Source organism: Felis catus, chromosome A1, assembly GCF_018350175.1.
Source record: "Felis catus isolate Fca126 chromosome A1, F.catus_Fca126_mat1.0, whole genome shotgun sequence".
NCBI lineage: Eukaryota > Metazoa > Chordata > Mammalia > Carnivora > Felidae > Felis > Felis catus.
In genome coordinates, this window is record NC_058368.1 from 51,779,891 (window position 1) to 51,800,715 (window position 20,825).

Genomic DNA, 20,825 nt, shown 5'->3' on the forward strand with positions numbered 1-20,825 from the left:
GCAAACTGGTGCTGCCACTCTGGAAAACAGTGTGGAGGTTCCTCAAAAAATTAAAAATAGACCTACCCTAAGACCCAGCAATAGCACTGCTAGGAATTTACCCAAGGGATACAGGAGAACTGATGCATAGGGGCACTTGTAACCCAATGTTTATCACTCTCAACAATAGCCAAATTGTGGAAAAAGCCTAAATGTCCATCAACTGATGAATGGATAAAGAAATTGTGGTTTATATACACAATGGAGTACTATGTGGCAATGAGAAAGAATGAAATATGGCCCTTTGTAGCAACGTGGATGGAACTGGAGGGTGTGATGCTAAGTGAAATAAGCCATACAGAGACAGACAGATACCATATGTTTTCACTCTTATATGGATCCTGAGAAACTTAACAGAAACCCATGGGGGAGGGGAAGGAAAAAAAAATGAGGTTAGAGTGGGAGAGAGCCAAACCATGAGAGACTCTTAAAAACTGAAAACAAACTGAGGGTTGATGGGGGGGGAGGGTGGGAGGGAGGGTAGGGTAGGTGATGGGCATTGAAGAGGGCATCTTTTGGGATGAGCACTGGGTGTTGTATGGAAACCAATTTTACAATAAATTTCATATATTAAAAAAAATAATAAAATGGTTAACTAAGTTTTAATATAATGGAGGTAACTTTGATTAGTTAGATGCACAGTTGATTTCCAAGAATGGACATGACACTTAATTGTTTTGTTCTTTTTCTTTTCTTTTTTTTAAAGTTTATTTATTTTGAGAGAGAGAACATGTGTGTGTGGACATGAGTGGGGGAGGGGCAGAGAGAGAGGGAAAGAGAGCGTTCTAAGCAGGCTCCAAGCTGCCAGCACAGAGCCTGATGTGGGGCTCAATCTCACGACCCACTGTGAGATCATGAACTGAGCCGAAATCAAGAGTTGGATGCTTAACTGACTTAGCTACCCAGGCGTCCCAATTTGTATATTTTTCTTAAGCAGAGGATGGCATAGAAGAGGTGAAAGAGAACTAAATGGGAGACTATAGATTTGGATCTAGGTCTGGCTCTGCCCTCACTAACCGTGTGAAATGTAGTTGGTCACTTCTATTTGGGCTGCAGTGTTCTTGTCCTCACAATAAGGAAATTGGACCAGGTGCTGTCTCGTCACTCCAATGCTAATTCAATTACTAAGTTCCAGTACAATGGTTGGTATCATGGAATCACGGTATCATGGAAAGTTGGTATCATGGAATCTAACTCTTGAGTTAGATTACTTCACTTTCACTTAATCTTTCTGTGTCTGTGTCTCAGTTTTTCCCTTTGTGAATATGGGATGATAATACTTCCTATATTGGATGATTGATTAAATTATATAAATCTTGTGAATCACTTGAACAGTGCCTGGCATATCATGAATTTTCTAAAACCATTGATTATTTTTTATTACTTCTATGCAGCTGTAGTTATGTCCAAATATATATATTCGTAGGACTGAAAATTCCAATCCTTTGAGATGAACTCTATATTTATAAATATTTTACAATAAAATATTTTTACAATATAAAATGGTTCTCAGTTTTAACAAATATTTGCAACCACATGATATAAATCAACCACTGATCTGATCACTTCTTCCATGTTTAAAGGGGCCACAGTCTTGACAGTCTCATCAAAGTGGCTCCCGAAACAAACAGAACTAACCAAAGGTGAGGTTCGTGGAACTCTTCTGTACCTCTGTGTTTTTCTGTTTAACTTAAAAAAATGTAATAAAACTCATTGTCCCACCATGGAGACAGCCAGTGATGGGACCAAAAATCAACAGCTGTGTTAGAAACCTGGTGTTCAGGTCCTTGCTCAGGGCTCCCAGGCCGTGAGCTTTAATGGAGGATAGAGAATTTCTTATAATGTCTCTTATCAGTATGCAATTGTGCTTGGGATTTCAACATAATTCTATTTCAGTATAATAGTTCCACATAATACGTTGCAATCATTTACATGAAAGGGCCTGTGTGTGATTAAATTAGTTTATGAGTTAACTGGAAAGATTAATTAAATGATACAAACATTTCTGGCCTTTTTTTCTCTTCAGGGTATATAGCATATTGTACAATAATAAGGTATACCACATTAACCTTCTTGTTTAGGCTTTTGGTGTTAATGTTGGTATGAAAGCCCATTGTTATAATAATGTGTCTTTAGAGCTATGATTATTCATTTGAGTGTTTAGAATAAAAGCAATTTATGTAATCTGAAGTCTTGCTTGTTCTGATTTAGCACTACATGAAGTGCAATTCTGAAGTGATTTAATTAATATCTTAGAGTAGCTTCAATGTTACAGATTCATGTTATATATATTACCTGCATACCTTAAATCAGGAAGTAACTGTTTTTTAAAAGTCCTAGGTTATGTTGTTTTGCTTGCTTGCTTTTGTTTTTGTTGTTTTTGGAGGGGATGGAAATGGGGAACACATGGAAATGATAAATCTTATATGTTTATATTTTTCTTTTGTTTGTTACAACCTCCCAAAACATCCTAAATGCTAATTCTGCTACAAAATATAATGTGGAAAGTGAAAAGCTCAAGAGTAATTTAAATTTGGGGTTGTCTTGAAAGAAACAAGAATAAAACTAAATTCTCATATGTACATAATTGTGTAAGAAATGAATTCACAGCCACCTGCTTTTACATAGGGCTAAAAAGAATTCAAGTAATGATGAAGTTTTAAGTTGGCAACAATTATTTAATTTAATATTCAAGTTGAAAAAAATGTACACATTATTATTGATTTTAGTTGATTTTACCACCTATTGCAACTTGCAACATTTTTTTAGGATCCAAACTCATTCCCTCAGCATACACAAGGTAGGTTTTACCAAGATTACTGAGACTTTTGAGCAAGTCTCCAATTTCTGCCAAAAAATAAGATTAATCATTTGGCTAAAGGCATTCTGAAAGAGGACATGAAAAAAAATGAGAACAAATTGATTTATTGATATGTAGTGGTGTTGGATTTTTTCATTGTTTCAATTTACTTTACTATGGTATTGAAGCAAATTCTTTATAATTACCATTTGAGAAATTCATTTTGACACAATAATAGCATAACTAGATCATTACTGTAAATTCATAGTAAATTAATTGTAAATTCATAAAGCCGGATAAAACAAAGAATATTGGCTTTCTACTCTTTCACAAACCCAAAGATTGATCTCTAAATGACTCGAGAAAGTTGGTGGCATGCATAACATTCCTATACTATTCTTATTCTTATACTAGAATATTTTTGGATGACATTGAATATATTTCTGTCTTCTTGGGGAGTTAAGACTCATCGTATATGGGGTCAAAAGTCAAGAAATGCATACCAGAATAAGTCCAAGCTCCCTCTCAGGATTACTGCGATGACATTGGTGAAGAGCATGGTGGAGATGTAAGCAGTTACTGTGGACAGAGAGAAAGGATGATAGTGGGAAGGAGCGTGAGGTTTGGGGTCCAGTTGCTATGGTTTCAAACCTGGTTCATTCTTAATCACTTCTTCCTACCTGCCCCCAAAGAGTGCCCTACCTTCCAGGAAGCTCGGTTTCTTTATTTGTAAAGGGAAGATGGTGATATCTACCTCAGTGGGTTGTTTTGAGGATTTTAAAAACTTTGGGAAGTAGAAACTCAGTACACTTGTTACTTTTATCTAGGATCCCATTGTATGATTTACATGTGTCAAAAGAAAAAAATGTCAGTCATAAAATTTGCTGGTTTCCAGCTGAATTTGACCTTTTATTTTATTTTGTTTTAGCAGTAAAGCAAGTCTTGATGAACTTATTAATGTAGGCCCCAAAGCTGTCAAAAACATGGCCGGGTAAGAGAAAGATGTTAATTTGTTTTGTTTTATTGTGTTTTGTTTTTCCTCTTAAAACACAATACAAATGTAAATAATTTGTAGTCATTCTGTGGGCAAACTGAATATAGGTCTTGAAAAACCATCATGATTTTGATATATTCCTGGAAATAAATATCTATTTGTTCCTAGCAAGAAAGAGAGGTAACTGAAGAAAATAATATGCTGGTGTCTTTACTTCTTTCCACCTCAAGTGAAGCAGTTGAAGAGACCGATTGTGAGAACATAGCTGGTCTATGTGCTAATTTGTTGTTTTTTCCTTTATGATATTGATGTTAACACCTTTGTCTCTCGAACTGATGACAATTTGTTAATAATAGTTAATTCCTAAAAACACCTAGAACACTTTATTAGATGTAGTAGCAGCATTACCTTTACTTCATTTCATAGAGCATTTTCTGGTAGTCGGTGGAAATTTTAGGAGGTTTATTGTTTCTTAGATGGTCTGATGCTCCCAGCAAAGTTGTGGACATAAAATTTGGTGTTTCTTTAGGCAGTGTCTGTAAGATAATAAATTCGCTTTTTGTCTCTGGGTACATGAAGATTTTTAAACTCTTGCACACTATATACATATATTGATTTCCCTTTTTGAGTTTAGTTGGTACATATAAAAACTGCAAAATTTTAGAGATCAAGGAAGGAATCCCAGAGAACTCCCAGCCCTGTTAGTCTGAACAATTTTGAAAACCCCTGTTTCAGTCAAACCTATTCAATTTCCAGAAGAGGAAACAGACAAAGGTTAAGTGATCTGACCAGGGTCACGGAGAAAACTAGTGGAAGACTGATAGTTTTGTGATCTGTTAGGGAATGAATAATTATGAGGAACCTATTGGGTTTGAAGCTTACAACTAGGTATCATTAGTTGCACATTAGGTATAATTATAGGCCATGGATGCCAAAAAGAGAATTCAGTAGACATACTCAGTCTTATTAACAGCAGGCAATTATCATAGATTAAAGCTAATTATGTACTGGAGGGCACAGAGATGTTACTCCAAGAGAAGAATAGGTTGTCAATTTAATATATTACATTTTGGAACACTAATGTACTGCTTGCTGAATATAGAATGCATTGTCAGTACATTGCATTTAAAAGGGAAAAGAAGCACTGAATAGCTAATTTAATAAACATGACAGGCAGTCAAGCCCATATCCATAGTTTCCTAGGAGTAGAAGACGTTGGAGATGGGCAGAGTCTTAGAGATGTTCCAGTCTCCTCATTTTACAGATGAGAATACTGAGGCCAGGAGCAAAAATCTCATAGTCTCCGTGAGTTCTTCTAACTCCCAGCCCAACTCCTGGGGCTCCCAGCACACCAACTTTGATCTTAAAAGAAATGAAAGTTAATTAAACACCTCCAGAAATAGTGGAGGTTTATAAAGCTAGGATTGTTGCTCTTGCCATGGGACAGCCAGAAGGTGTCCTTTACTGCTCTACAGGGTCACTTGAAATATTATTTCATAGGTGACAATGGCACAAATGTGCAAATGGCTGCAAAACACTTTGCAGCTCTTAAACTACATGGAGTCAGTGATAGATAAATATTCTAACATATCCCTTTACTATATCCTTAAAGCAAAACAAATGAAAGCAGAAACTTGTTACAGAAAGAATGTTACATTTTTCCTGGATAAAGTTTAGATATAAGATTTCTGCATTTTCAGGGACCCAAGGCCTGAAAAGGGGGTCTATAAATTTGTTATTTTCAAGTCATTGAGATAAATTGTGTGATGCTATCAATCAAGGCAATTCAGAACTGATACTGAGATCCTCGTTTTGTTAAAACACTGTTGTCTTTTCAGTAGTGGTAGAACATAGCATACAATTATATATTTTCTAAGCCAAGATTTCTCAAACTATGGGTCAAAACCCACCAACGGGTCTTGTAATTAATACAGCAAGTAGCAATCAGCACTTTCCCTCAATTAAATAAAATTAATTAAATAGAGTGGAAAACATGAGAGTTATTATGTAGTAAGGGTATTATTTAATGAAATTTGTGTTTGCTCATGTGTGTGTGTGTGAGTGTGCATATCTCTATCTGAAGAGAGTATTGAGTTGTGATGTAAACCTTATTTCTTTTTTTTAAGTTTATTTATTTATTTTGAGAGAGAGAGCACAAATGCCTGCAAGTGTGAGCAGGTAAGGGGCAGAGAGAGTAGGAGAGAGAGACTCTCAAGCAGGCTCTGTGCTAATAGCAGGGGCTCAATCTCACGAACCTTGAGATCATGACCTGAGCCAAAATCAAGAGTTGGATGCTTAACTGACTGAGTCACCCAGGCGCCCCTAAAATGTATTTCTTAATGCGCTTTATGAAACAGTAATTTGAATATCACTTTCCCAGGTTGTTGCATAAATGACATTTTCTGTGCTCATCAGAAGAGTGAAAATGGAAGTTCCCATGGTTGTGTGTGCAGTTTAATCATGTTGGCACATGAATGTTGTATGTAGTTACACTAGAAAATATTATGGCCTTTGAACACATTATCTTCTCTACAAAGTCTTATTCTTTGTATTTTTTATTCTAATCTATGAAATTAACCTCACTTTATTTTATTTAAAAAATTTTTTAATTCCTGTACAGTTAACATACAGTGTTACAATAGTTTAAGGTGTAAAATAATCTCACTTTAGAGATCATTGTCTTTTAGGCACAGTTGAGCTTTATACTAAATCTTGCAATCAATTTATACAAGGAAATTATATTTTGGATAGCTCTTATAGGATAATCCTTCCTTTAATAGTATTTGTAGAAACCAATTGGTTATCGTTAATTGCGAATACTATTCCTGAAGATAACTCAAAACAGTGAAAATTCAGTTAGCAGCTTTCTGTCTACCGTGGCAATCTGAGAACAATGATGGAAGCCAGGGGCTGGGAAACACATTCAATGGAAATATTAGGTTTGGGGGAGGGAAATGCAGACTTTTTCTCAGAACTTTTCAGTGATGAAGTTCTAAATGGCGCCCCTTCAGCTCTCAACATTGTTTTAATATTTTTGACAAGTAAAATGTCTCTTATTTTTATATAAGGAGAAAGGACTGTTTGGAGGGAAGGGTAGACAGGCAAGTTGCTGTCCAAGATGGTACTGAAAGCAGGCATTCTCAGTCCTGTGATTTCTATTTTTTTTAATGTTTATTTATTTTTGAGAGAGAGAGAGAACACACACGCTCACGAGTGGGGGAGGGGCAGACAGAGAGGGAGACAGAGAATCTCAAGCAGGCTGTGTCCACTGTCAGCGCTGAGCCTGACATGGAGTTCGAACCCGCAGACTGTGAAATCATGACCCGAGCTGAAATGAAAAGTTGGACGCTTAACTGACTGAGTCATCCAGGCACCCCAGTCCTATGATTTCTTGCCATTACAGGCTGACACATTTCTCTGAATAAATATTAAAAAGGGGTTTACAGGAACAACTGAAAAATCACCACCTGCCAGCCCTTAAAACAAGGTATGACACGAAGGCAGTGAATGGCAGCAAACTATGTGGGAAGAAATACGGTTCTTGACTGAGGAAACAAACTGGTGTGGCTTCAGATAGGAAGCAGACAGTCTTCAGAGCATGTAACTAATTTGACCATGAACAGCTGAGTTCATTTCAGCTTTTTAGTCATTGTAAAAGAAAGAAATGTCATGGTTTTGAAGGATTGCTAGAATGCTCCTTGCCAAGTCTTATGCTAAGTATAATCCCAATTTTGGAGCTTATTTTAAAAAATATCCTCAGTTGGTGAATATGATTTAAAAACTAACAAGGACAAGGGCATTAAAATCAGCTTGTATCTTCATAACGTTAAAACACTGCAGAGTGGAAAGTTGTTAATCCCAGATGTTTGCTGTGAACACCAGCCAGCTGTGCTCTGGCTATGAAGTATGTAAAGTCAGAGCAACTTCTCTTCAAATCCAGCATAGACTGTCCCCCCAAATTAGCTAGAAAACTTATTTCAAGGCTGTTCTATGCCAAACCAGTATGTCTCATGCTAAATGATAAGACGGCTAATCCTTTCTTCTAATTCCAACCAACTTGAACCCGCATTACCTCTAACCCAAGCTGCTTTAATTTTTTTTTTTTCACTTAAAGAAATCGAGATCTTGATAAGCTCATCAGAGTGAGTCCTGAAACTCTCACCAACAACCGAAGGTAATAGAACTATATTAATTTTTGTGCTTTGGGCAGGAAGAATATTTTGGTTTATTATTATTTCAAGCAGATTTATAACCTTAATGCTCCTGCCAAAAGAACTTTACCATTAACCTTCTCTCCTTTTATTTTTCTATTTAAAGAAACCAGGATCTGGATAACCTCATCAAAGTGAGTCCTGCAGTGACCAGAAGCAGTCAGAGGTAATCAAATAAAATAGTCATTTCATGTTTTCATCTGTCTGTTGCCCCTGGGTGCAGTGGATTTATAATGTGGCTTTATTGACCCAGCACAACCAAAACCTATCACTAATCTGAATTTATTTATTTTTTTCTCTTTTGAACAGTGAAGGCTTGGACAGTCTCATTAAAGTGAAATCTTCAGGTCTCAAAAACACTGAGCGGTAAATGACTTTGCCTATCTTGAGGTGTTCTCAAGGTTCTAGTTAGGAATTGTGTTTCTTTCTCTCTCTCTCTTAAAGAAGCCTTTTATTGGGGTGCCTGGGTGGCTCAGTTGGTTAAGCATCTGACTTCAGCTCAGGCCATGATCTCACAGATGGTGAGTTCGAGCCCCATGTCAGGCTCTGTGCTGACAGCTCAGAACCTGGACCCTGCTTCCGATTCTGTGTCTCCCTCTCTCTCTGCCCCTCCCCTGCTTGCTCTCTGTCTCTCTCTCCCTCTTAAAAATAAATAAACATAAAATTTTTTTTTAAAAAGAAGCCTTTTATTTTTCTTTAGTGTTCAAATGAAGACACAGTTCTAAGTCATGTGTCTCCTGTCAGCAAGGAAACATCTTGCACTCCTCTGGAATCGCACTATTTGGGACTCGGTTCTGTACTTTTTACTTATTTACAGGAGTGCAACTTTGTTTGTTGTCTACAGCATGTTAGGACTGAAATGAAAACTGAATGCAATCAAATCAGAAGAAAACGTATTTCCAAGAAACTGAACCAAACTGGTGGCTTATATAGATGACTATAGAGCATCAGAAAGGATATTCAGGGTCCTCAAATTACAGATCCACAGTTTGTGTGGACTCACAGAATATTACAGCAGATTTTTAACCTTGAACTTCCATTTTGAGTTCTGCAAATATAGTATAATTTAGTATCTTTATGTGATATCTACATCTTTCACCTCAAGGGGCTTATTAATAGACAATAAGGTAATAATAGATAATGCACCCAAGTGCCTAATATTAGAAATTCAAATTGTCCTGCTGACCTGAAATGTTATCATTATAAACATAAATCTTGGAACCATAGTGTCAATATTCTAAGATGAGGAAAGCAAGTTAACATACGGAAACGTGCTTTGAACCCACTGGGGGAAAGAAGGCAGTGTAGTACATTCATGGCTCAACTCTTGCGTCTCCTAGTTTGTTGTCTATGTTACTATGTGATTTTGCTATTTCTGCTTATATGGTTTTATTACTGGGGTGATGGGGTGTTTGGAGGAGGGAGGCACTGGAAGAGCCACCGTCACTGAGAGAAGTAGCACTTACTGAGTCCCTTTCATGTGACTGGCAATTTACATACATTCAATCCTTACAATGAGAAACATATTCATGAGAAATATATTCATATAGCCTACTTTATAGAAGAGGGGAGTATAGCTCAAAGACATTAAATGACCTTCTGAAGAAAGAAAACATATCCTGGGTCTAAACTCAAGTCCTTCTGATGCCACTGCCTAGAAGAAAAACAGACTCCCATCTTCTTTCCATCCTTTATACTCACCACAGTCCCTTCCCTTCTAAATCCCCCTTCCTGCAGCGAAAGAAGTACAATTACATACGCTTATTCTAGCAAATTATCACTTAAGTGACAGGGAAGAGAGAAAGTACTTACCTCATAGAGGTTTCCTACTAGCTGAAATAATAGCAGATTTTGGTGTCAACCCTGCCACTGATGATTGTATGGAAATATCTCTGTTAAGTAGAAGCATTTCTTCACAGTGGTTTTGGTTGGGATGGAATTTTCTTTTTATTAGTAATAGTATTAAGATTGTTAGGAGGTCCCCAACTGTGCTGGAAGTGATTAGGTTTAATAACCACGTACAGAATAACTAACAGTGGCTCCTGTAGCCAACCCCTCCCTCAGTGTCTGATTCCATAAAATGTACTTCTCTCTGTCTCTCTGTCTCTGTCTCTGTCTCTGTCTCTGACACACCCACACACACACACACACACACACACACACACACACACTTTCCTCTTTTTCTCACTTTTCCTTCCTTCCCTCCTTCCCTCTGGCAAATGTGCTATGTTGACAGACCATGGTAACTTTCTGGTAAGGGTTTTATCTTTTGTTTATTAGAAGATGCCAGTTTTATAAAGAGGTAGTTTGTATTTCAGCAACTTCTAATAAAACATCTATAGAAAGAAGGCATTTTCCTTATATGGATGAGATTCCTATAAAAAGAAAATTTTAAAATATTGGCCATCATGTGGCTTTCAGATGGAGGCTTGATCCATAAATCTAACCTAAGCAACGTCTGGCTCTTCTTTAGGAGTGACACCAGATTTAATGATAATCAGCCAGGTTATCAAGAATTAGAGCAGAACAGACAAACAGGAAAACTGCTTACTTGAAAAAAGTGACTTCATTCAATTGGCTCAGCCACCTGTAACTATAATGTATCTACCCTGCCCACTTGATTTTAATGGGTAAAGAGAGGGGCATTTTAAAGCATCTCCCAGAGGGATAACAGCCACAGGCAATTTTACATCCAATTCAATGTGACATGGCCACTGATTATTTAATAGCAGAACAGCAGTGAATTAGAGTCCTTTTTATGTGACTTTGCTGACATTTCCAGCAGCTGTATATGTAATTCACACTTGGGGTGGAATAAACTTGGGTCATCGATCAGGATATAAGCAGGTGTCCCTGAGCTCCTTCTAGGAACATAACAACATGAACAAATGCAAATATGCACAGAATTTTCATTTATTCAGGGAGAAACTGCATGGCTTTTAGCAGTGACAGCCTCACATTGTCATGAACCAACATAAAAAGGAGGCATTCAATTATCTGAGGCTATAAACTTCTGCTCCCAAATGAAGATTGAAAAGCAGCTGGTGCCATGGAGGCCTTTACAGTTAGAAAATACATCCTTCATCTGAAGTAGAAAAAAGATTCTGAACTATTTGTATTATTATACTTCCATAATTTTAAGGGCTTCCTACTTCCTGAGACATATACCTCCAAGTTTTAGTATTCCAACAAGAGAAGAGTTTCTTCCTATCTTCCTATTGCAGATTTCTCATATTTCTGCTCAAGGAAGAAAGCTGGGGGAAGGGGTGACCTTGACTCTTTCCAGTGCTTCATTCCCCATAATTGGCAGGCCACTCTGCATGCCTCTATCTCAGGAACTAAGATACCTTATCTTTTCCGATACTACCAGGACCAGAATACAATTCGGCCTCCTAATTGGTCCCTCTGCTACCAGTCTCGCCTTCTGTCCTTTAGTCCATTAGCCACACTGTAGAGTGATCTTCCTGAAGCACAGATCTGATCACGTCATTCTGATTAAATCCTCTTGTGGCTTCCCATTGCCGTTGGACAATGGCCATACTCCTTAACCTGGTTTCCAAAGCCTAGCTGATCCTGCCTTCACAGGCTTTCCCCACCCCTACCCACCGTGATGCTCCCTCCACAGGCAAACCCCACCCATCTTTCATTCATATTGCATTGATAACTTCTACTTATTCTTTAGGTCTCAAATTAGGTGTCTCTCACTTAGCTCAGGGAGGCCCCCACCCTGGACCCACCACATCTGCATCAGATGCTTCTTTTAGATATTCTCAAGCTCTCTGACCTTCCTGTCCCAAGCTTTTGTCTCCTAGAGGGAATTATTATTTAATCACCTCTCCCCAACTATAAGATCTTTGAGGGTAAGGATTGGGTCTGTCTTGTTCACTTCTTTCCTTACAATATAGGTAGAGCACAATGCCTGACACATTTTCGGTGCTTAACAAAAACTCTGTGAATTAAAGTCTAAAATCTCAAACTAATCAAGGACCTTTGGTCGTCCATCTAGATAAAGCTTATTGCTTTTCAGCTCTAACATTCTGAGCCCCCACAAGTGAAACCAGATTGAAGGAATCTGATATCTTATGACTGGTCTGCTTGCTGAAGCCATTGACTATCTCTTGCTCATGACATAACCTCAATAACCATGGTGATGACTTAAAGCCACTAAAATTCTTGAGTACACCTTACATTTAAAAGACGTATATTTTCCAATTTCCTAGGGGCCTGTGAATTTCTTTAATATAAAATATTTAAGACTTTCTCATTGAAAAGACCTATAAAGATATATAAAACCAGGCCCATTTTGCCATGTCAACAGAGCTGAAGAATTATACCACTTATCTCTCTGTACTCTGTACTTCCTTTTGAAAGACAAATATTCCTTTTGAACTAAAGCTTAATGCCTAAGATTTAGTTCTTGGCATAGAAGAAGTGCCATAGTAAATTTTTTATATGGAGGCTCTTAATTTTGCAAATGTGTTTGATACTCTACAAAAGCAATTTAAGTAAACTGTAGAGAGAGAAACATATTGCAGCTTTTAATAAATACCTCCCACACCCTCATGAGAGTGGTGAGTGAGCTGTTAACTTTCTCTCATGCAGAGCGTATCTTGAGAAAAGTTGTATAAAGGCAGACATAGTAATACCTATTTTTTTCCTCATCTGCTCTGTAGTGGGACAGTGGAAAATAGATATTACTATAACAAAGATAAATGCTTATATTCAAGATTTGTGCTGTGACTTTACATAACAGGTAACTCATTCCCCACCCCACCCCCAATTTTGAAAGCTACATTTAAAAAAGCATTTTTAGGTGCAAAGGCTAACAAAATTTCTTTTTAGCCTTCCTCACCGTATCCACAGAGAACTGGCAATTTTTCTTGGAGCTAATTCAAATCGCTCATAAATGTATACAGTTATAAAGTCTTCCTTCCACTGCAACTGTCATGGAAAGGGTTTGGAATCAAGCCTTTGCTCCACCCTGCTGCATGTAGCCGGGCTTCTATAAAAATCTACTTGTCACACTTTGGCGCACAGCTTTTCATTTTCTACCACAGTGTAAAAACACAACGCAATAGATGTGTTCTTACTGAGAGAGTGGGAATTTATTTTTGTATCCTTCAACTTGGGAAGTTTATGGGCAATCTGAACTTCTTTTATTGGATCTTCCAATCTAGCCGATGACGTCAATCAGAGTGAGCAACCAAAGCAAATACACATTTTGTGCTTCTCATACTCTGGAACTTTTCATTTTGCTTTGCATATTAGTATAGATTATTCAGAATAAAATATTATAATCCACTCGGTCAAATTTGATATGTGATGCTGTTTAATAAAAGCAACAAAAATTCTATGAAACCACTAATGTGGTTTATTTGATGATTCACAATTATACCACTTTGGGCATACGCTTCTTTGAAGGCTTTTGCATAGGTTCCAATTTTGAGTTTCCTACTTGTAGTTGTTGGATTTGTTAGATTCTGGCTTCTCCTTGTTTCTCAGGTCCAAGCCTATTCCTGCTCTCCCTCCTAGTAGCTGGGGTCCACAAAGGCTTGGGTCCTTGGGCGGGGATGGAGGATGTGCAAAGACCCAGCGTCCGCAGAAGCCAGGAACAGAAAGTGCCAGCAGAAGTGAGGATGTGCAGGATCAGGCTGAGAAACCGAGTGTAATCATGTCGTGAAGGCACAGGAGATCTCTATTAGTTTTCTAGGGGTGCCATAACAAGTACCACAGACTGAGGGGCTTAAAATAGAGATGTATTTCGCACAGTTCTACGAGCTAGAAGTCCAAGAATAAGGTGACTTGTCTGCAGGGTTGGTTCCCTCTGATGATTGAGAGAGAAGAGTCTATTCCAGGTCTCTCTCCTTGGCTTGTAGAAGGCTGCCTTCATCCTGTAGCTTCACATTGTCTTCCATCTGTGTGTGTCTTAGTCCAAATTTCCTCTCCTTGTAAAGATACCAGTCATATTAGATTAGGGCCTACCCCAATGACCTCATTTGAATGTGATTACCTCTGTGAAGACCCTATCTTTAAGTAAAGTCACATTCTGACATACTAGCATTAGGACTTCAGCATGTGAATTTGGTGGGGGAAACACAATACCATCCCTAACAATGTCCCAGAACAAGGATACAAAGCCAGATCTAAGACCTGCATAAAAAAAGAAATATATGCAATTCAGGGGTGACTGACACCAATGGAGATGAAATGTCCATCACTTCCTTTACTGATCTTTTTCTACAAGGTCATGGTGCACACTAAGTGTCTGGATGTGGGTGGAGCTGACTGCCTTAAAAGTTCGGGGTCTAATGTCTTCCCCTTGGGGACCCATTTAATATCTGTTCTCAGAGCTAGGTAAGGTAGTTAAAGGTCTCCCCTAGAGAAGTGGAAAAAGGGAATTTAAATTTAATCTTAGAAATCTTTTGGAGCAGTTTCTAAGTGCAAAGCCATGTAAGGCCATGGCAGTGAGACTCTACTCTCAAGTTATACTGAAAGCAATCAGTGTCCATCAGTGGCCCTCAGTTCATCCTAGGTTAGCAGTAGGAGAATCATTTGCTGGGACAAAATTCTAATTCCCCCAAGATTCACATATCCTGGTGAAACTGGATATGTGACATCATGGTACTTCTTTTAATTTTATTTCATTATCCCCAAGTATTTAGTAAAGTATTATTTTAAAATTATCAAAGGAGGATTACTTAATGCCCAGATTATTAAAGTAGTACAGTGGCCCTTGAGGCCAAGAAGGTAGCTCTAATAATTAGCGAAGGGCCATCGGGGTTTGGCAAAAGTCTTCTGTCTCCCTTTCTAAATTTGAATGATGTGATCTGGGAAGTTTCCTTACATAGTTCATTGAGAGAGTCAGTTCTGAATTTTACATCATTCAGACTGCAGAATCAGATGGTTGCAATACTTCTGAGCTACTTCTGAAATCTTGTGCTTTTTACTTGTGTTACTTAGCATATTTTCCCTACTGTAACTCCCATTAAAAAATAATCTAACTAATTTCTACATTTTCAAAATTATGCAGCTAGTATTTTAAATGCGAAGTTTAAATGTAGCTATGGAATGCTACCCAATTTGCAGATTTATCAATTATTGGTGGTTTGGATGTTATATAAAAGGAGTATTAAATCTCAAGACACTACAAGAAATTTTTGTAGTATTTTTCATCCTTATCAATATTAATTTTGTGAGTGAGAGTCCATACTCTGATTCCATGTGAGTGAGAATCCATACTCTGATTCCTTGTTTAAATCTACTATTCAAAATCATGAGCAGGGAGATTTATAAAAACTAGAGTTAATTCCAAAGATGAGAGAAATTAGAGCAGAAATACAAATGAAAAGGCAGTCCATCAAAATACTGAAATCAATAGTGCCTCCTGCTGTGTCACTGAACTTCTGTTAGCTGTCATTTATTTATGCTTATTCAGTTCACCCACAACGGAGGTCGCTGTGCCATGAATGTTACTTACATTAACTCATTCATTCTCACCACAACTTAATGAAATTAGATAGGGTTAGTCTAGTTTACAAAAGGAAGATTAAGAAGGTTGATTAACTTGTCCACAGAAATAGAAGAGATGGCCTCATTGTTCTGGCTTCTAAACAATTGTCCTAATCAATTGGGTTCATGACAAAGGCTTTTCCAAACTCATGGAGGAAAAAATAATCAAGAACCACCAGTGATATAGCCAATATATAAATAACTAATATTTGAAAAAAAAAACATATCAGAGGACATTGTAGATCGTGAAAGCATATGAAAATCATTGCTGCAGCTCAAGATTCAAGAATCTAATTGTCCCATTTATCCTCCACATTATGTATTGTTTATTCAAATTTTGGGTTTCATGTTTCTGTGATCTACAAAGATGGAATGAAGTCTCTAATTAAATATCCAAGAATTGATATTGGATGGGCAGGTGGCTTGGCCTCAAATCTTGACTCTTTTACAAATTAGTTAATTGACCTTGGAAAATTCACTTAGCCTTCCTGAGCCCCAGATGCTGTCCTGCAGGGTTTTGTGAGATCTGAATGAGATAATCCATGTGAAAATACATAGTTAGTACTTTGTGACACAAAGTTAGTACTCATTAAATGTTAACTGAATGAGACTATAAATAATTGTTTATTTACAGACCAGATTTCTCAAAACTTCCAAAAGATTAGTTCTTTCTTTCTCACACATAATCTATGCTTTCATATTTGAGTTATAGATCAAATAGCTCAATGTCTGATTTCCAATGTTCTATATAATATATATATTTATTTATACATATTTATAGTATACATAATAATTATGTGGGTTTTTTTCACCTATAGCGACCAAGACCTGAAAAATTTAATTGAAGTAAATTCTAATGTCTCTGAAAATAAAAATGGAAGGTAAGACTTATTATAATTTACTTTTTTTGTTATCAATTTCATATGAGCCTACACAAATTATATAACATTAGAATATTTACTGAGGAGTTGAATTGTATTATGGTATTTAGATATAAATACGATTGAAATACAAAAATCAATATTCAGAGTACTTAATAGATAATATGGAAAAAAGTTAACAAAGTTCAAATTCTGTTGGAATTTCTGACTAAGGGCCTTCTATTCAATTGCTTAGTGTAAAAGGCATCATGGAAATTCAAAGCTCTGCACTTGGCTGTGAAAATTTATTTTTACTTATTGTTGCTTGGTAGTTTTTCAGTGGTGCAGAAAGCACTCTGGGAATGTCTTCCTTGGATACCTAGTGCTAAAAGAATGCGCAAATTCATCACAGCTACAAAACAAGACCTAGTTTTGGAATTTCTTTACACTGCACAGTATAATGGCATTAAAACTGTTGTATTTTGTTTCTTATACAAGGAAAGTTGGGATAGAAGCTCTACTTCATTGTTGTTACAGACTGTTTAGGGAAGAATTAAATTGTTTTCCGTGTTTTGCAGTCTCCCTAGACCTATGGGGGACTCTAAAAACAATGGGTTCCTATTTCTTACCTTCATAAGGTACAGTTGTCTTTTCTATTAAAAATTTTGTTATGCAAAGAAATGATACTGTCAATGTTGTGTGTGGAGAGTGGAAAAGCAGAAAGAGATCTGGGTCCCCAAAATGTCTACAAAAGACTCTTGCATCTAATGTTAGTTTCTTTCCCTTCCATTAATTCCCTAAATCATCTTATGCCTTCTTTTCTTGTGATCACACAAAACGTTTTGATAAAACTAGGGAGGGTAAGTTTTCAATAGAATCTGTTTATCTTAGAAAAACATCCATTATTTTGGAAGCAGGACTGGGCTTACAGTTAGCCAGTCTCACTCAAGTATTATCTGGAAATGATTAAGGTAAAAAATTGCAAGTAAATGTTTATGTATGGTTAAGGAACTTCTCATTTTAATATGATTTGACACATGCTCCAATTTCAGCGTGACTTGCTTACGAAGGATTAATGAAGAAATGGAATATTACGGAAATTTAAGAGCAGGAATGGTAGCATGGGCGGACCTCATAGAGGCCTGATCTGGAAGGTTATTTCTTCTTGGCCAGAGGACATTCCATAAGGAATCCTTGGACATTAACCCTAGTTCTTTGTTATTACTATAACTTAGCTACTTCCTGAATATTGGCCACTTCCTATTTTTGTCTTGCTTTTCCTTCTGCGTATTGGCTTCCTTATTCTTTACCCTATATCTATTTGATAACCAAGAATCTTTGCTGCTTTGCAGTTTCTACCTCCTCATACCTTGAGCTTATTCGTGGTAAGCTTTTTCATGGCCTGTCTGGCCTTCTAAAGCAAGGCATTATGGATGTGGCCATCTGCACTGAAGATGGTGTATAGATGGAAAACACCATGGTTGACAATAAGATACACATATTCTCCTTTCCTTTCCTGCAGTTTTGTCTGTGTCTCCTGCCTGACATAATCCAACTGTGACATACATTCACAAATGTACCCACTCTCTCCCAGTGAGACAGGAATCATCACATTCAGTTACTATATCAAGAAGCCTTAACTACCACCACTACAAAACCATTTCTTGATCCCTGACTTCTGTTTCCAGGTAGTGTTCATTCTCCTTCAGTTCGATCACAATCCTGAATATGTACAATGTTTCATGGTCTGCTCTCTAGAAATGAAATGGAAAATGTAAGCACCACCCTGGCACTGACACAAGAACTGTAATAAATGGAACAGAATGGCAAAAAGAAATCTCTGGGCCCAATTTTTGTGCCCATGTATTCTGGCTACAAAAAAGGACTTTCAAAATGGGTAAATGGGTAAATATTTAATAGGAAGAAAATTAAGAAAATTCACAGAGAGTAAGAGACTTGACTAAGTGTAGAAGTTTAGTAATTAGAGGGCTGGGGTGAACCTGATTGTTATGGCATCAGGTCCTCTCTTTATTTTTTATAGTAGACTACTTTTTAAAACCATGTTTAAAATTTATAGTTTTTTACAAGAGCTCAAGACCTTGACATTTTATATACAACACATAGGATACAAAATAGTAAGCTCTTAATAAGATTTTATTCTTTATGCAAAAGAGATTTATAAAATTTGCAGTGGTATCGATGTTTATCAGTTGAAGTTGTTTTATGGTGTTCAAATCTTAGGTTGCTAATGTTAAGTTAGTAAGACAATGGAAATCTAAATAAGAGTCCTGGGCCAATCTGCTAAACTGATACTTGATTCACTTTATGAATGTATTCACTTTGTATAGTAATTGGATGTCCAAGTAAATATATTTTTATAATTAGCATATTCATAGAGTGTACAACCATCACCACAATCAATTTTAGAACATATGTATCACCTCAGAAATCAACTCCGTACCCATGAACAGTCACACATCATTTTCCTCCCAACCCCTCATCCCTAGCCTACTTTCTGTTTCGATGAATTGCCTATTCTGAACATTTCATATAAATGGACTCATATAATATGTGGTCCTTTATGACTGGCTTCTTTCAAGATTCATCCATTTAATAGCATGTATCAGTACTTTATTTCTTTTTATTGCCAAATAGTATTTGTCCATTGTATAGCTAAACAGCATTTTGTTTATTCATTAATTGATGGACATTTGAATTGTCTTTGAATTTTAGATTGTATTTAACTATTGTAAACAATGCTGCATATATGTTTTTGTGTGGGATATGTTTTCATTTTCTTGGGTGTATACTTAGGAGTGGAATGGTTGGATTGTATAGTAACTCTATGTTTAACCATCTAAGGAACCACCAAACTATTTTCAAATCAGCTGTACCATTTTATACTCTCACTAGCAATGTATGAAGGTTCCAGACAGGTGAATTTTCAAGCTGAATTTCCACCACAGGAAACATTTTCTCAAGAGTAATCCCATTTGAAATTCTGTAAGATCCGACACAGTGTTTGAATTTATATTTTGTAGAGTTGTTATTTAATTAATTAAGACACGAAACTATGACCATTAATTGGAAGTTATAATTCAACAATTTGTTTCAATGAATAATAACTTTTAATGATAAAACTGTTAATTAACAAACATTGTGAGTCATGAGTTCTCCTTTATGAGGATTATTCAAGGCATCTGAGAGCAATACTTGGGCAGGGTTCCTCAATTGTACTGGTTCCCAAACTTTAGTGTATGTCACAACCACCTGCTGATAGAGAGACCACATTTTGAGAACCAGTACTCTTCTGGGTAAGATGATGGGCTGCCCAGCCTCTTAGGTGGTGGTTCTCAACCTTAACTTGCATGTGAGACTCAGTGAAAAGGCTTAAAAGAATCCCAGTGCCCAAGCTGTAGTCCAAACTAATTAAATCAGAATATCTGGATGTGGGGCCCAGTAGCATTGTAAAAAGTACCACAGGTTATTTCACTGGTTGCCAAAGTATTTTTTAACTATTTCTATGGTTCTAAATAATTAAAAAAAAATATATTGTTACCACTTATTGGCATCAAGATAGAATTTCCTTTTTAACATCTATCACCATCTCTGGAAGAACAAAGAAAGACTTGGCAAGTATTACAGAGCCTAGGAGACTAAAGAGACATGATTATTATGTGGAAGATATATCCTGATTCTGATTCTGGAACTGAGAAAGGACATCAGTGGAAAAACTGATGAAATACAAATGAAGTGTGTAGATTAGTAAATAGTATTGTACCACGTTGATTCTTTAGTTTTGACAAATATACCATGGTTATATATGATATTAGTATTAGGAGAAGCTAGGTGAAGGGTAGACAGATTCTCCACCTGTCTTTGTAATTTTCCCATACACTTAAAATTATTCCAAAATAAAAGGTCTTTTTTAAAAAAATCTGTCATCTTCCAAACCTACTGGCATAGCAAAACCTGTCAAAAAGTTTATTGTTCCACATTTCAAATTTGCTTACTAGCATTTAGTTTTCATTCATAATTATAAAAATTAAATCTTAGTGAAGCCATTATCATCATCTTATGATAAATACAGCTAGGAGATGCTACTTGTATTATTACTCTGTCTGGGCTTCCATAACAAAAGACCACAGACCAGGTGGCTTAAACAACAAAAATTTATTTTCTCACAATTCTGGAGGCTAGAAGTCCAAGATCAAGACCACAGACCAGGTGGCTTAAACAACAAAAATTTATTTTCTCACAGTTCTGGAGGCTAGAAGTCCAAGATCAAGATGTTGTCAGGTTTGGCTTCTCCTGAGACATTTCTCCTTGGCTTACAGATGGCCACTTTCACACTGTGGCCTCGCATGGCCTTTTCTCTGTGTATGAACAAACATACACAAATCTCTGGTGTC

General features: G+C 36.8%; 1 protein-coding gene across 18 annotated transcripts in view; it reads left to right on the forward strand.

Annotated features, from left to right (window-relative positions):
• The window catches only part of SCEL (sciellin), a 320,878-nt gene that overhangs the window by 285,225 nt on the left and 14,828 nt on the right, over positions 1 to 20,825 (forward strand). For 13 of the 18 annotated variants that reach the window (XM_045054657.1, XM_019828151.3, XM_019828143.2 and 10 more), the window contains 6 exons: positions 1,623 to 1,682; positions 3,768 to 3,830; positions 7,948 to 8,007; positions 8,151 to 8,210; positions 8,354 to 8,410; positions 16,372 to 16,434. In XM_045054657.1, coding sequence (XP_044910592.1) covers positions 1,623 to 1,682; positions 3,768 to 3,830; positions 7,948 to 8,007; positions 8,151 to 8,210; positions 8,354 to 8,410; positions 16,372 to 16,434 — 363 coding nt within the window. The remainder of the gene's footprint in view (positions 1 to 1,622; positions 1,683 to 3,767; positions 3,831 to 7,947; positions 8,008 to 8,150; positions 8,211 to 8,353; positions 8,411 to 16,371; positions 16,435 to 20,825) is intronic. The other 5 variants (XM_019828157.2, XM_019828188.2, XM_019828164.2 and 2 more) reach the window with 3 other exon arrangements.